This window comes from Sylvia atricapilla, chromosome 6, assembly GCF_009819655.1.
Source record: "Sylvia atricapilla isolate bSylAtr1 chromosome 6, bSylAtr1.pri, whole genome shotgun sequence".
Lineage (NCBI taxonomy): Eukaryota > Metazoa > Chordata > Aves > Passeriformes > Sylviidae > Sylvia > Sylvia atricapilla.
This window is the reverse complement of record NC_089145.1, coordinates 30,380,866-30,395,282: the sequence shown is the minus strand read 5'-3', so window position 1 is coordinate 30,395,282 and position 14,417 is coordinate 30,380,866. Positions and strand designations below refer to the sequence as shown.

Genomic DNA, 14,417 nt, shown 5'->3' with positions numbered 1-14,417 from the left:
TTCTAGTTAATTCCCCTGTACTTTGGATTAGAAAGTAGGTTTCTCTGTTTCTTTTCTAGAATAGACATATTGTGTATGCACAATAGCATAATTGCTATTGTGCATACACAATAAAGGTAGTTCCCAAGAATAATTGCAACCCAAAGACTTAATGCTAATTGAATTTTGTAATTATTGATAAAATTTTAATTAAGTGCCTAGCATAACATAGCTAAAAATGGCTTTTTGATACCTCAGAAATATGTAATTAAGCATCCCAAAAAATTAGTAGTTTCCCCACTCACTTTGCCTTTTGAGCACTATATCAGAACCATTCCAGGTTATTGCAGTTGTTTCAGTGATGTGTAATAACATTTTTTCTTGTAACAGAATAGAAGATTTTAGGAATATTCACGGTATCTGATTTCCCTGTCCTGTCTCTGATCCCTAAATTTATAGCCTTAGTCTAGTCAGTGCATGAAGAGGAGCATTTGAATTAGTTCCTACAATTCACATTTTGAGGGGTGAAGGTCAGTTTACTTTGGCCGTGTGAACATTCTTCACTTTCTTGACTACACAACTACAAGTGATGACATGCATGTGGATATTTAAAAAACCAAATTCACTCAATGGATGGCTGAATATGAAAGGAAGCGTGTTATAGGTGTTACTAGTGAATGCTGGAATTCTAAACTGTTATGGCAGGTAGTGGTAGTGTGCATTTTTACTAAAGCTGAAGTGTATGCCTAATTTTGGAGATACAACAAAATTTTTTTTTTTTACCATGTAATTTCACATATAATTTTTGGGAATAGTCTTTCAATCTCTACTGGAGTTTGCTCATACAGTCAGCTTGTTGATTTAAAAAGCATTTGTTGCTGGACAGAGATCCAAGTATGGCCCACATTAATTTGTTTAGGGAACTTGCATTTTGTATTTCCAGATGCAAACATTTATTTTTTGGAACTACAATATTTCAGTGGTAGTACTTACAGAATGTTGACAACAATATGCGTATAACTTTGGTGAAAAAATGAAATAATATTGCAGCATTTTTATCAATCCCTAGGAATCCTTCTGAGATATTAATGTATTTTCTCTGTTGCTCTTGCTCAGTACAAAGAAAAAGAAAAAATTTCACGTATATGGGTGCTCTGCTCAGTTTTCTGTCTTTTGTATTTTGTATTTATTCTTTTGCAAAACTGTACATCCAAAAAGTCACTTGTCTGTCTCCTAACAGTCTTCTAGCTGTTTTCTTATCCTTTGTCTCTAGTATGATGCTGTGCAAAACTTGTTTGCCCATCTGTGAGACTAATTTTATGACTTAGATAATAGCAGTAGAAATCAACATTTTGTTCGCAACTGATGACAGACATTCTTGAACTGTGTTACAACAAGTTGTTCATCCACACTGCAGGTAGTTTTGAGTCCTAAGATTTTGAGATAATACTTTATAAAAACATAGAGAAGCTGTTTCCTAGCAGGTAACACCAGGCACCTTACAGTCTTCCTACTTCTCGAGTGTTCTGGAAAATTTATGAATGCTTCTTTCAGTTCTTGCTGTTTATATTCTTCAATATTTATGGACTAGTTAAAATGTATTTAGACACATACTTGTTTTCATTTCATCTGAAAATATATGCATACTTATATATTCTTTATTAGAGTTCTCTAGTCCATGAAAAGAAATCATTGTTCTCTGGAACTCCGTTCTATTCATCAATGTTTCAGAAAAATCATGCTCAGAATGAACAAAATACTCCAAAGATACCACACAGAAGCCATGTTTGGATAGGAGAAAGTCTCAATTCTTCTGTAATTGTCTTTTTGTATTCAGTTCAAAATTGCACCAGCATTTTTATAATTATTGCCAAATGCAAATTTTCTATCATTTGGCTTTTTCTAATATTCTAAGGTATCTCTCATGGATTTTCTTCCATTTTACTCCTGCAGACTATTTTAATATCTATATCTATTTCTCTGCCTCAGGTAATGTTGGAAACCCTCTTAGTATCTATTATTTTCAGTTTTCTTGTGCTTTGTCTGTCTGTCTTCCACTTTAGTTTTGTTAATGAAATAAGATGATTATGACACAATAGGATAGTCATATTATAGCCATACTCTCACCGTAACACATTCCATCAGAGTAACCCAAATCCACTGTGATTTAAACTCTTCAAATAACAATTTCTATTTAATAGACAGCAACTTAAACTAGAAATAAACTAGAAATAATATATAGGAGTTTTTTGTCCTCCCTGGTTCAAATATTGCCTTTCCAGAGCAGCACGATTTCTAGTATTGTTTGTTGTGGATATAGGACTACTTCTGTTCTTCCTCAGCGATATTTTATTATTAGCACTGGACCGAAATAAAATAATTTCCATTTTGCAAACTGTCACTTCAGAATGGCTCCATAGTGTGGAAGAAGGAAGCCTTTATCTCACATGGGTCATAAGTAATTTTGTGGTAGGAATATGAAATTGTACAACCTTTAATAACCCAGGCTACCATCTCAGTTTTTCACCCTTCAGTATTCCAGGTACCCTCCAATTTAATAGCTGTTTTAAGAAAATATTTTTGTAGTCTCTTTTTAAACTGTAGCCTTTCATATCTCTTAATGGAGGTCTTGCTCTGAGTTAAGTTTGTTTTCTGTGGTGAGCTATTGTATAACAATATGTGCTGTGTATGGACGACGTCTAACGCTGTAACTTGCCATCAGACTTTTTGAGGTTCTTAGAAAATTGTTACCAACCCAGCTTGCTCCTGAAGGATCAGCATTACAACCCTTGCCAGGTGCATCTAATAAAAAAAGATGCTTAAATGGAGCAGATTGCTTTGTGACAGACTCCTTCCAAATTCTGTGTTCCTCTTTTAGAGGTTTATCAGCAACTCTGTAAAGTACCATTCCCTTTTTCTTAGTCCTCCAGGCAGTTCCTAGCGTATATAAGGTCTTTATCTAGTCTGCTTTAATTTTTCAATAAAATTTATTATTTGATATGCTGTAATTTGTGTTATAAAATTCAGATATATCTATGTGCCATATACTTAAATTTAAAACTATATATTTAGATTTTTAATCTCTCTTGGGAAGTCATGTTATTATAGAAGAATTGATATGTTACAGAACACTTTTCACTAAACATCTATTACCAATTTCTTTGAGAAGCAGCAGTATACAGATTATTTGCACCACACAGCACAGTCAGTTTACAGAAGTATCTGAGTCTTGAGAAATTCCACTCTGATTGAGCTGACTTACAAAGGGCTAGAGTGCCCTCTTTTCTCTCTGCTCTCTCCTCTCCTCCCCTCTCTTCCTCTCTCAGGGAAACTTGGTAGCATACCATCATCATGGAAGGGCTCAGTGGTGCTATCATCAACTGCAGTTGCTCTGTGGAAACACCTGCAAGCTGCTCAGACACCTATAGTGAGAAATGTGAGGGGGAAGAAAGGCAGTTCCCATTTCAGCTCCATTTACTCAACTATCAGAGGTTACTCAAAAAATAAGACCATCAAACAAATAGAGACAATACTTGTCTGTATATGGGATTGATGTGTCTAAAACGGAAAGCTGCATATTTTTACTGACATTCCTTTTAAAAAGTTTCAGCTGTCACAGTGGATTACAGATACAGGTAAAAAAAAATATGATGGCAAGGAGAGATGATTTCTGTGATGGTTACACAACTCAGTCTGTTTAGTTTATCATGAGGAACACTGAGAAATAACTTTGGTTTTGCCTATATTTTCTTTGGGAAATAACGTACAACGCTAAAGGCTTTTTAAGGCTTTTTTTCTTTACCTACTAAAGAGAATTGTAAAAATAGCTGGTGATAGAAAGCTCGAGCCAGAAAAATACAATAAAAGCATTGTAATGGAAGGCTTTATTTGTTTGGGTTGGTTGGTTTGTTTAAGAGATTAATTGCACAAACAAATTCCCTAAATAGCTGTATCCTTAATTTTAATTCTGTCAAATCAGAAGTGCTGGCTAATGGGAGAAATGTCTTATAAAACTCAAGGTTTCTTGCACTTCTTGCAGAAGTCATGGATGATGTTAAATGAATTGTCCTGCACGTAGAGCGTTATGGTCTGTATGTGTTAGATGAGAAAATAGTTTGAATCAAATGGATCCTGAAATTAATAATTAAACAATTTTATTTCCTGTATTCAAAAGGACTACATGAATTGCTTTTGTCTCTTTTCTGAAAATGCAAACCCCTGATAATATTGGCTGAAAATGCTGGGGCAAATATCTTTTTAATTACTTATGTATTAACCTTCTGTGTAAAGTTGTCTGACCATATCATAGAGCTAATAGAATTCCTATTAAGCCTTTGGTTATTTTTGCTCATTTGAGGATCAGCTTTTATTTGCCTTTTTTAAGGTGTCCATAATACTCTGGAGTAGCAAATAGAGGCTGTGTTTTCTGACTTTCAGATGTGTAGGAAATATTTCAAGCTCTGCTGAAAAGAATAGTAAAACAGCAGTAAGGAATTTGACTGTTTCATAAAATGAGAAGCAAAGGTGCAGTAATGAGCCAGGAAATCTCACATTTTTGTTCTTAAATTTTGAAATTAAAGGGGGTTTTTTTCCTAGGTAGTTTAGGAATGGCAGTTGGAAGAAGGCTGGCGTGTCCTGAGAGTAGACAAACGGTTCCGGTGTGAGTGAACCCAGTGCTTCCTAAAGTACACCCAGATGAACAGTATGATTATGGTGTGCTTTCCTAATGGGGTAAAGAGAAGATTTTTCCTCCTCTTGGTTTTAGTGATGCCTTTTAGCCATGTTTTCACTGTAGAGCCCACAGCTCATGTGGACATTTCTCTATTAGTTTAAATAAACTGGCTTGTCTCCTATTAGCAGTGTAGCCACAACAGTGGATGTATCTTGCAGTCCTTTCTGTAACTGGGAAAGAAAAATAGGTCAGCCATAGGACTTCTACATAATAAAATTTTCAGTTTGGAACTTTTGGAATTTTTTTTTCCTCTTAGGCATTTCTAAAAATAGTTTCCATTAAAGCAGTACTTTGAGAGGATAATAGGAAACTGAATAAAACTATATATCAAGTTAAAGCAAAATAGTCTTGAAAACATTGTCAGGCCTGTAAATTTTGCCCTTAACGTGTAATTTTTTTTCTGGTCGTGGTATATTACAAATAGTTTAGTAAAAGCTAAATACAGCAAAAATTAAGAAAAAAAAATATAGACATGTAAGGAAGACTTCTCTGTGAAGGCAACTTAAAGACATGATAACTAGACAGCAAAACCCAGCCAGAGGGTTTGGATTTAAGATGTATGAAAAATTGAGTGAGTTAGTCCTTTTGACATTAGCACACCAGGATAGCAAAATGACTCATTATTAACATAGTTGATCATTAAAACCAATGCTTATTAAAGAATAGAGAATTTCTCATTTACTTCTTCCCTGCTGTGTAGGAGCTTTTTCAGCCACTAAGTGGAAAGAAACTAGAAGAGTCTTGGAAATCTGCTGGCTTCGGGAGTTATTTTTGGAATTATAACTAGTCCTTCTGCTTTTGCTAGTTGCTACCACATGGAGCAGTGAAGCTTTAGCAAAATGTTGACTCAGTATAAGTACCAAAATGACTATTCTCAAGCTTAGGCATGAAAGTCTTATCAGTTATGGACGAGAAAATAATTATTTTTTAACCTCTATTTAGACTATTTTTAAGTTTCTTGTCCCTTCATGCATATATTCTTTTCCCAGTTACTTTGTCATCAGAATACCTAAATTAACAGTGAGGTGCATAACCTGCTGTTATTTATTGTTGACATTTAAACTGTCAGTGGATTTTAAAAGTCCGTATTTTCCTCCACAAATAAGCATTTTCTTACAGTACGCTGAGATCAGTTTGTCATAGTTCATTTTCATTAAGCTTGAAAGATCTCACTTCAGCGAGAAGGTGATAGCAATTTTGTTCTTGATGTGGTGCAGCTAATTGTAGTTCCTGCTGGCCACAAAACCACAGGATTTTATAAAACTGCTAATGCGTGCTCTTAGTACCTTGCAATCTGATTTCTCTGGTTCAGCCAGTGTTTGCAGTTCCTGGCTGGTTTATGCCATTATTAATCATATGATGGAAGTCTCTTGGTCTCTGTCTGAATTATTTGCCATTTTGTTTTAAGTCCAAGTAACAGTGTTTAATGTGGGAAAGTTTGGGTAAGGAAGAAAGTCCTATTCTATGACCCAAATTTCTAAATTAGAAATTCTGTTAACCTCTTATTCTTGTGCCTTGCTCTGCTAGAAGAAAAAGGAGTGGTTGATACTCAGAGATCAATATAAATAATGTTCCATCAGCTTAGCCTATAACTACTATATTCTTTAAAAACTTTGTTGCAAATGAGTGATAGCAAGTCCTTACACATTGTCTCTGTGACTTTCCAGATCCTAATTCAGCAAAGGCACACACAGCAAAGCTGATGATTCCTTTTTATTATCTAAGGTCCTCTACAATTTGAAGAGGGAAGGGTTGGCTTCTTGTTTCATATTACTGGCTCGTCAAAGTGGAGTGTAGGTTTTCAGTGTTTACAAGAAAAAGTTAATGTGCAGGTGGATGAATGCACACACAATGTGGACTTCTAAGTAGAAAGAAATAGTGAAGCTTGATTCTTGTTGATTCTTTTAGTTTCTAAGTAAATACCGAATAAAAACTCTCATGATTTAAATGATAGATGAGTTAAATTACTGGACTTTAATAGTTCTCAGTTCTTACATGACAGAGTTCATTGCATGTTTCTGAAATAAAGCAGCTGCTAAGATTATTGAAACAGTTTAATTTTTTAAAAAAACAACCATGTTAAATAGCAAAATGCTTAAGTTAAACAAAAGAGGATATTCAAGGTAACAAAGAGGTGCTGATAAGTTTGATACTTAGAAGAGGGTTACCCCATGAGATTCATAAGACTAATTCTTTTCATTAGAGTGTGGGTGTGTCTAAGCCAAATTGAAACACCAACCTACACTAATAATGAGTAACAGTTAATGATGACTTCCGTTTATCTCACAAATGGCCGGGCAGTGGCTAATGAGTACTCCTGTTCAACTTCACAAGCCATTTTGCAGTGGATGTGGGAATGAGCTCACAAGACCAACCCCTTTCCCCTCTTATACTAGAGGTGCTAGAGGTAAGTGTGGTTTTGGGGAACAAGGGTGGGAGGTCATGAGATGAAAGTGATGTGGGATTCTTAAATTTTTCACGAACCTCCATAAAGGCATGTACCTGGGGACGGGCAAAGATTCAGTTGAATTCTTATTTTTTGCCCAAAGAGATTACCCAGTCCTAAATTGACATGCTTTCCTTGAACTGGGAGTCAGAAATCCCTTTTCTCTTCTGTTTTTCTGCTGCAGAAATTCCCAACATTCCCATTATGTGGGCTCCAGAGAGGGGTAAGCAACATCTTCAATCCCACCCAATCATTTCCAAACTAATTCTTTGCTAGTATTTTTTTGCTTTTTAAATCATCATCAGAAACAGTTTTTAGACACATTTTTCCCATTTGTTTGATTTTCTTGTGGATTCTCATATTTTTGTTTTATAGGAAGGTCCCATGGCCTCCCCAAGTGCTAGGGTCAGACTCATTTGCTGTTTCCATTTGTGTGCTATTCTCCTGTGGATTTTCATGGTTCACTCTGATCAAATGATATTACCAAAGGGTGAGCATCTAGACTCTTGGGGCTGTTTCACTTATGGTATCCTGAGTTGTTGATAAAGCACTGCCACCCTGCTGCCCTGTCAGTCATTTGGCAGGCTTATGTTTTGCTCTTGCCAACAGTTGCATCAGATTGTTGGTGGCCTTTGGTCTTTTTCTGCCTTGTCTGGGGGCTGCCTGGCATTCACTACTGTCTTATATTCTCTACCTGCTGGCTGTGTGGCGTTGTGCTCCTGAAATCTTGGCCCTTTGCCTGAGTGTCTGGCATTGCCTCTTGACCTGCTAATTGCTTGACAGTGACTACCTGCTGCCCTGTCCATCTGTTGGCCGGCATGTATCGCCTCTTTATTCCTTTCAGTCTTACTGTACATGGGCATTGGCCTACTGCTGCCCTGCCTCCTGCTCCAAGTGCCTGGCATTGCCTTCCTGCTGAGTGCATCTGCTGACTTTGTGGAATTGCTCTTCTGCTGCTTGGCACACCTACTGAATGTTTGGTACTGCTTTGGCAACTTGCTGAATGTTTGGCATTTTCCTCATGCCTTTTCACCTGATCCTTGACTATAGTGTCCCTTTGCTGCTCTTGGAGTCTGCTTACTCATTGATACTTGCTCTTTTGCCGCCCTGTCCACTTGCTTTTATGCCTGGCATTTCTATCATATTGTCCTACCCATCTGCCTAGATTTTGTTTCTAAATATGAACCAGTCTGAAAAGATTAAGAAGAATTGTAAGGAATGGGGGAAAGCTATTGTCTGGCTCCTTCATGGTCTGATTCAGTCTAACATACCAAAACTGATCTCAGTACCAGCATTCAGCTCTTTCATAAAACTACTCAAAACCCTTTCCCATCTTATGAAAAAAGAAACCAAACCCAAACCAAACTGAATTTAGTCTTTGCTTCCATCACTTTATTAGGTAGGTGTATTACTAAGTTGAACTATATTAAGGATTAAATTCAATAGTAACTAAGTACTAATATTACCTAAGATATCTCAGAATCTATGGAGGTAATAGGTTATAACAGGAGGGAAAAACAATCTGTTGCTCAGGCCCAGAAAGATTAAGGTTTGACTGTAGAGCTGTGTTCATTAAACACAGTGGATCAAAGAAGTAAAGTAAGAAATTTTACAGGTCTCTTTATTTAAAACAGAGAGTTGCAGCTAATCTAAATAAACCATCGGATCAGTACAGTGTTACCAAACTGAGATGTGTCCTAATTGCTGCTTCCTACTCTTTCTGTACTGGGAAAATGGTCAATTGCCAGTTTACAGAAACCTTTTGTCACTCTCTCACAGATTAAGAACAAGGACTTGACTACATCTGTAAGGTCCATAGTAAGGGAATAAATAATTGTCACATCTTAGAATAAGAAGCAGGATTTCCTGCTCTTCTTTTAATTCAACTCATTTGGCCTTTTTTTTCCTAGCTCTGCCACAGTTTTTAGCTTATTATGACTGTTTTTGGGTTTAATTGTGTTTTACAATCCAGTAACAACTAGGATCTGGAGAAAATATTCTGTCGTAATGAATCCTGTCACCATTTCATAGTAAATTCTTAGTATATTTAAATAAATTGTATGTAATGTTTTTTTTAACTTCAGCTTTTAATCTTTTCAGATATATTATTACTGCTTTTGCTATCTTCAAAGGCACCTTAAACATGTGAAGTTGTGTCTAGGCATAGAGGCAGGGCAGCATCCCTTGGGTCAGTAGCAGCTTTCACCAGTGTGGGGCCGTCTGTGGAATCATACAAAGACACTGTGAGAGAGCACCATATTCCCATGCCCCCAGTACCAGCTTGCTGCTGTGGAGGATGGCTCCCAGGACAGTTGACAATATTCAGAGGAAGACCTAGTAGGTCCCTTCCCCCAGTTATCACATTAATGCCTGGAAACCAGTTAATTTGTATTTTGCTCCAAGGAACTGGAGGATGTGAATGTCCACCTATATTTTAGTCTTTTACCATCTCCTAGGCTCTCCCATCCTCTCTCTTTTCAGCCTTTCCAACCCTCCCTTGCTTTTCCAAGCGTATTTTTTTCACAACTTCATGAACTCATAAAGATGGGAGGCTGTCAGTCTCTCACTTCCTACTAGCTTCATGTTGTTGAAGGTGTGGTGACAAGAACAGGTCTCAGTGGCAAATCTATTTCTCCAAGCTTTATCTCCCAGTGTTACTTCGATGCTTCCCTAGGCTGTTGTTTGAGAAGCATAGCAAGGCTGGAAGGGAGGAGAAATATTCACTCTAGCACTGTAGAGCTGCAGGATTCTGCTAGAACAGAATCTTATCCCAAGACACGTAAGGAATTTGTTCATGTCTCGTTTTAGTTTTTTTTATTATAGAGTTTTTTTAAGTAATATTACCTCAAATATGTGGGGATTTTTTTCAAATACTATTCAAGTTACATTAATTTTAAATGCAGAAAAGCAGCAGAAGCTGGAGGAAAATAGACACTAAGCTTATCTTGAATGTATGGAATTTTCTTGGTTGAAAGTTATACCTATGACAGAACTGATGCAGTGCTGTCTTAGGCAGATTCACTGTAACATATCAAATTAAATCAGTTTTCTGCCAGAAGTGGTCAAGTTATGTTACAAATATTCAAATTATTTCTAAAAGAATCTGTGGTAAGTTAAAAGAGTAGATTTTAGGTTTTGTCTTATAAATGAGTCAACATTTGGTTAAAGAAAAATTCGCGTGCAAAGCCCTGGGAGTAACATTTTCTCTATTAAATCCCTGTCACAGTGATATACATTTTTTTTTCTTCACAGGGTTTTTAGGGAGGTGTTTTTAGTCTTTTGTGCTTATTATTTGGGGGGGGTGGGGGGTGGGGGGAGAGGGAAGAGGAGGGGCTTGAAGGTATTCTTTAGCCTATGCTGTGCTGATTTTTTACCAAAATTGGCTTTTGAAACAGTCATGAACAGCACAAGTCTTTCCAGGTCATAGTTTCCCTTTCGAGAATAACTAAATTTTCTGTCATCAGCCCAATTTTATATCTGTTTTAGTCCTCTTTTTAGATTCACTTCTTTCCATATTATCCCTGATAAAACCCTGTTACAGTTGTCATAGTCATTTCCTGAACTAAAATATCTAAATCCTGCAATTTGTAATGAGAGAGTGTTTGTTATATATTCTCTTTACTTCAATGCACTTTGTAATTTCCATTGATTTTTTTACAGTTCGCTTTCTTTATTCTTCTCTGTTTTCTAAAGGTATCCTTTCTGATGATAGCAGCATTGCAGTCTCTAACCAACTAGTTTCTTCAGTTGTTTCTGGAAAGAAAACAAATTCCTAACTAATACAGGTCTTTTGCACTCAAAAAGAAATCCCACTAACTTGGGATTTTCAAAAGGTGTTTCACTCCCATGGTCCATTTAATCGCTGCTTTCACTTTCAGTTTAAGTTTTCCACTCAAAAATAATGTGTCTGACAGTAATTAAAATTAACTTGGAATTCAGATTTTATTATGTCTGTATATTGATTCTGGATTCAGATTGAAACATTTATTGGGTTAATTTTAGAGAAGAATGCTTTGGATGATACATGTGATACTAAAGATCATACATGGCTTTTGGTTCATGCTTGTCATCACTGACAAAGGCTTTTGCTATTACAATTCACTTAACAATTTATTGAATGACTGCTGGTACAGAGTGAGGTCCAGTGTCTCTCTATTACCTCTTAAATTAGTTGGCCAATAGCTTTTGCTAGAAAATGAGGAGATGATATTGCGTTTAGAGCACAGAAATTTGACAGCAAATCAATCCCAGCTGTTCCCTAGAGGCTGTGGGTGCGGTCAGCTTATTCTCTCACTGCAACCAACGTAGCACTTTAAGTCTGGTCACATTCAGTAAGAACTTCCATGAGCACAACTTGATTGTTTAGTTTGTGAAAGCAACATGTTATACATTCTTGTTAGATTAACTGTAATAAATACACTAGATCTACAAAATGTAAGCATATAGTGCTATGTACAACTCTTCACAGGTAACGTCTAAACCAGGCAGAGGCACAAATCTTACAGAGGCATCCCAGCTTTGGCAAGGATAAGAGGAGCAAGCCTGTTGACTTGTTTGCAGAATGAGATCATGTTCTCATCCTCTGCCAAAGAGGATTTCAAATGCAAAATTTATGCTTTGGAGAGAAGTGAAGATGATATTGTAATCAAGTATCCTGTTGCTGCCTTCATCAGTGGTGGGGGGCAGCCATTTGTATATAGTGGCAGGGTTTTGTGCCCCCAGCAGCAGGCCATCATGCCAGCATGAATCCCTTCACCACGCATTTCTCAGCGTCTCTTCTTAAGGCTTTAGGCCTTATTCCTACAGATGGATGTGCAAAGTAATGAATTAATAGTAATCTATTGCAGAGTTGTTACATTTTGCTGCTGTTCTGCCCAGACAGGTTTTAGATTAAGCCTGGAGAAGAGAAGGTTCTAGGCAGGCCCTATTGCATTCTTTCAGGACTTAATGGGGGTCTAGAAAAAAGGACCAAACTTTTTTGCAGGGCCTGATGTGGTAGGACATGGAGGAATGATTTTAAACTGAAGGAGGGTCTATTTAGATATCAGGAAGAAATTCCTTACGGTAAGGAGGGTGAGGCACTATCACAGGTTGCACAGTAGAGCTACAGATGCCCCATCCCTGGAAGTGTTCAAGTTCAGGTTCAGTGGGGCTCTGAACAGCTCAATCTACTTGAAGATATCCTTGCTTATTGTGAAGGGAGGTTGGACTTTGGTGGCCTTTAAAAGATCTCTCCCAACTCAGACTATTCTATTACTTGCTGGAGCGTCTTTCAATTCATTGGGAGTTTAATCAAGGCAAATCTATGTAATTGTTTGGAAATATTGTCTGAGACTGTACCTAAGCTTTTGTTTGATTCAGCCTGTACTGCTGTCATGGAATGTCATAGCAACAGTAATCACCTTCATTGTTTGCTTTCAATAAATATTTGTACACCTTTATTAGGCTTTTTTCTTGCAACCTTTTTGCAGATATACTGAGTAGCAAATAAGCTTTATTTGTGTAATGTTGCAATCACGTACATCACTCATTCAAGTGAACTGATCGTCATCACATTCGAGTGGCAGATTATGCAGATTTTAAAGCTGAATGAAACCTACACATTGCACCTTTAGTTTTGGCTGAAATTTTGGCCTACAACTCCCTTTTTAAGAGTGAAAGATGACTGGGTTGTTGTCACTTCTTGCTATAAGCAGTTCTTCCTTTGAAACAAAATAATGCTAAGGTGTCCAATGGTATACAGAATTAATCAATGAACAGCAAGGCTTAACGCTGTCATGTCTTTCAACCTCCTTTACAATTCATCCATATTTTACTGATTTCTGCTGGTCAGCATTGGGCATTCCTGGAAAAAGAACAGAGTAGGGCACAAAATTCTTTTAGATGTGTTTGTCTCCTAGGGATTTTATTTCCTGCAGGATTTTAGTGAGAAGCTGCTGTTAAATCATCGTTCTTTGCAAGCAAGAGAGATTAGAATTTTCTTTTGACTTTAAGGTAACAAAGATGGATTTTTCAGTCTAGCTAAAACTGTGGTATTTTCTCAATAGCTTTTACACTGTTTAGACAGTCTAGTATTTTCCCCAGAAATATTTTGTGTCTTTTGTTTATTTTCATTGTTATCTTTTCTATAAAAAAGGTGATTATTTAAGATGTAATTTGTTTCATAAGATACAAAGTGTTGGGCAGCTAACCTTTGGCGCATTTGATTTCTGTGTTATTCTGAGTTATGGTCTTGCATCACCCATATAATTTATACAGAAATACCATCTGTTTTTTTACTTTAGTTAGTCCACCTAGATGTGTGATGTTTGCAGTTGCTGTACACTTAGTGTGAGCACATTTACTGTGATAGTGAGATGCTTAGCATTCAGCGCAAGATTCTTGTGTACATTTTGAGTACGCAGAGCAAGAACCAACCTGCTTGCTGTGCCTATCTAAGAATCTTTCTTGCTTTGTCATTCCATGAAAGCTACCCCCTTTTCTCAGTGATCTACTCGCACACTGCTGGTTTAAAAATCAGTTTTCTGAAAAAGTTTGGACACAGAGGGAGTTTTATTAGAAAGCAAAAAGATTTTTCTGCAAAACATGATCTGCTGCTTCAGTCACAGCAGGAGTGTATGTGAGAAGAGGTGCTCATATGCCTGTGTTCCTGTGTCTAGATTAACGAAAAAGTGTGTATGTTATAAGAACCCCAAGGGTTTCAAAACTGAGTTGTGTGGCTGGGAAGTAAATTGGCCAAATTTATCTGTACAATGCAAAGCTGTATTAATTGCTCTGTCACAGCTGAGTAGTATCAATAAATGATTCAACTGCTTTTACCTAGTGCATGAAAGATATTTTAACATCTTTTAAAACTGAAAGAAACTGGTGTTTTGGAAATATGTATAGTAAACACCTCAAGATCAGTGTAATAGAGAGAATATATCCAATATTGGGAGTTTTATATATATAGAGAGAGAGAGTGTATATATATATATATATAGAGAGAGAGAGTTAAATATTACTATAAAATACTGTAAACTATTAATTAAATAGTAAAATAAAATTCCAGAGGAAAAGGTAAACTTGATGTGTTTAATATTCCTCACTCAGGATAGATTAAGAATTCTACTGTCTTCCACTTCAGTGCTTGGTGCTGCAGCAGTTTCAACAAAATACTTTTCATCTTCTGTTTGAGAAACTTTTTCATTCAATTGTTTCCATCAGAATCTTGGAGGCAAAAAATGTGATTGTGCCAGAAGTTAAAATAGTCCTATACAG

General features: G+C 36.6%; 1 protein-coding gene across 14 annotated transcripts in view; it reads left to right on the top strand.

The window, feature by feature from the left end:
* Nucleotides 1-14,417, top strand: part of GPHN (gephyrin) — a 274,586-nt gene that overhangs the window by 147,391 nt on the left and 112,778 nt on the right. For 8 of the 14 annotated variants that reach the window (XM_066321404.1, XM_066321402.1, XM_066321397.1 and 5 more), the window contains one exon: nucleotides 7,342-7,380. The exons of the other annotated variants lie outside the window; for them this stretch is intronic. In XM_066321404.1, coding sequence (XP_066177501.1) covers nucleotides 7,342-7,380 — 39 coding nt within the window. The remainder of the gene's footprint in view (nucleotides 1-7,341; nucleotides 7,381-14,417) is intronic. 14 annotated transcript variants of the gene reach the window in all.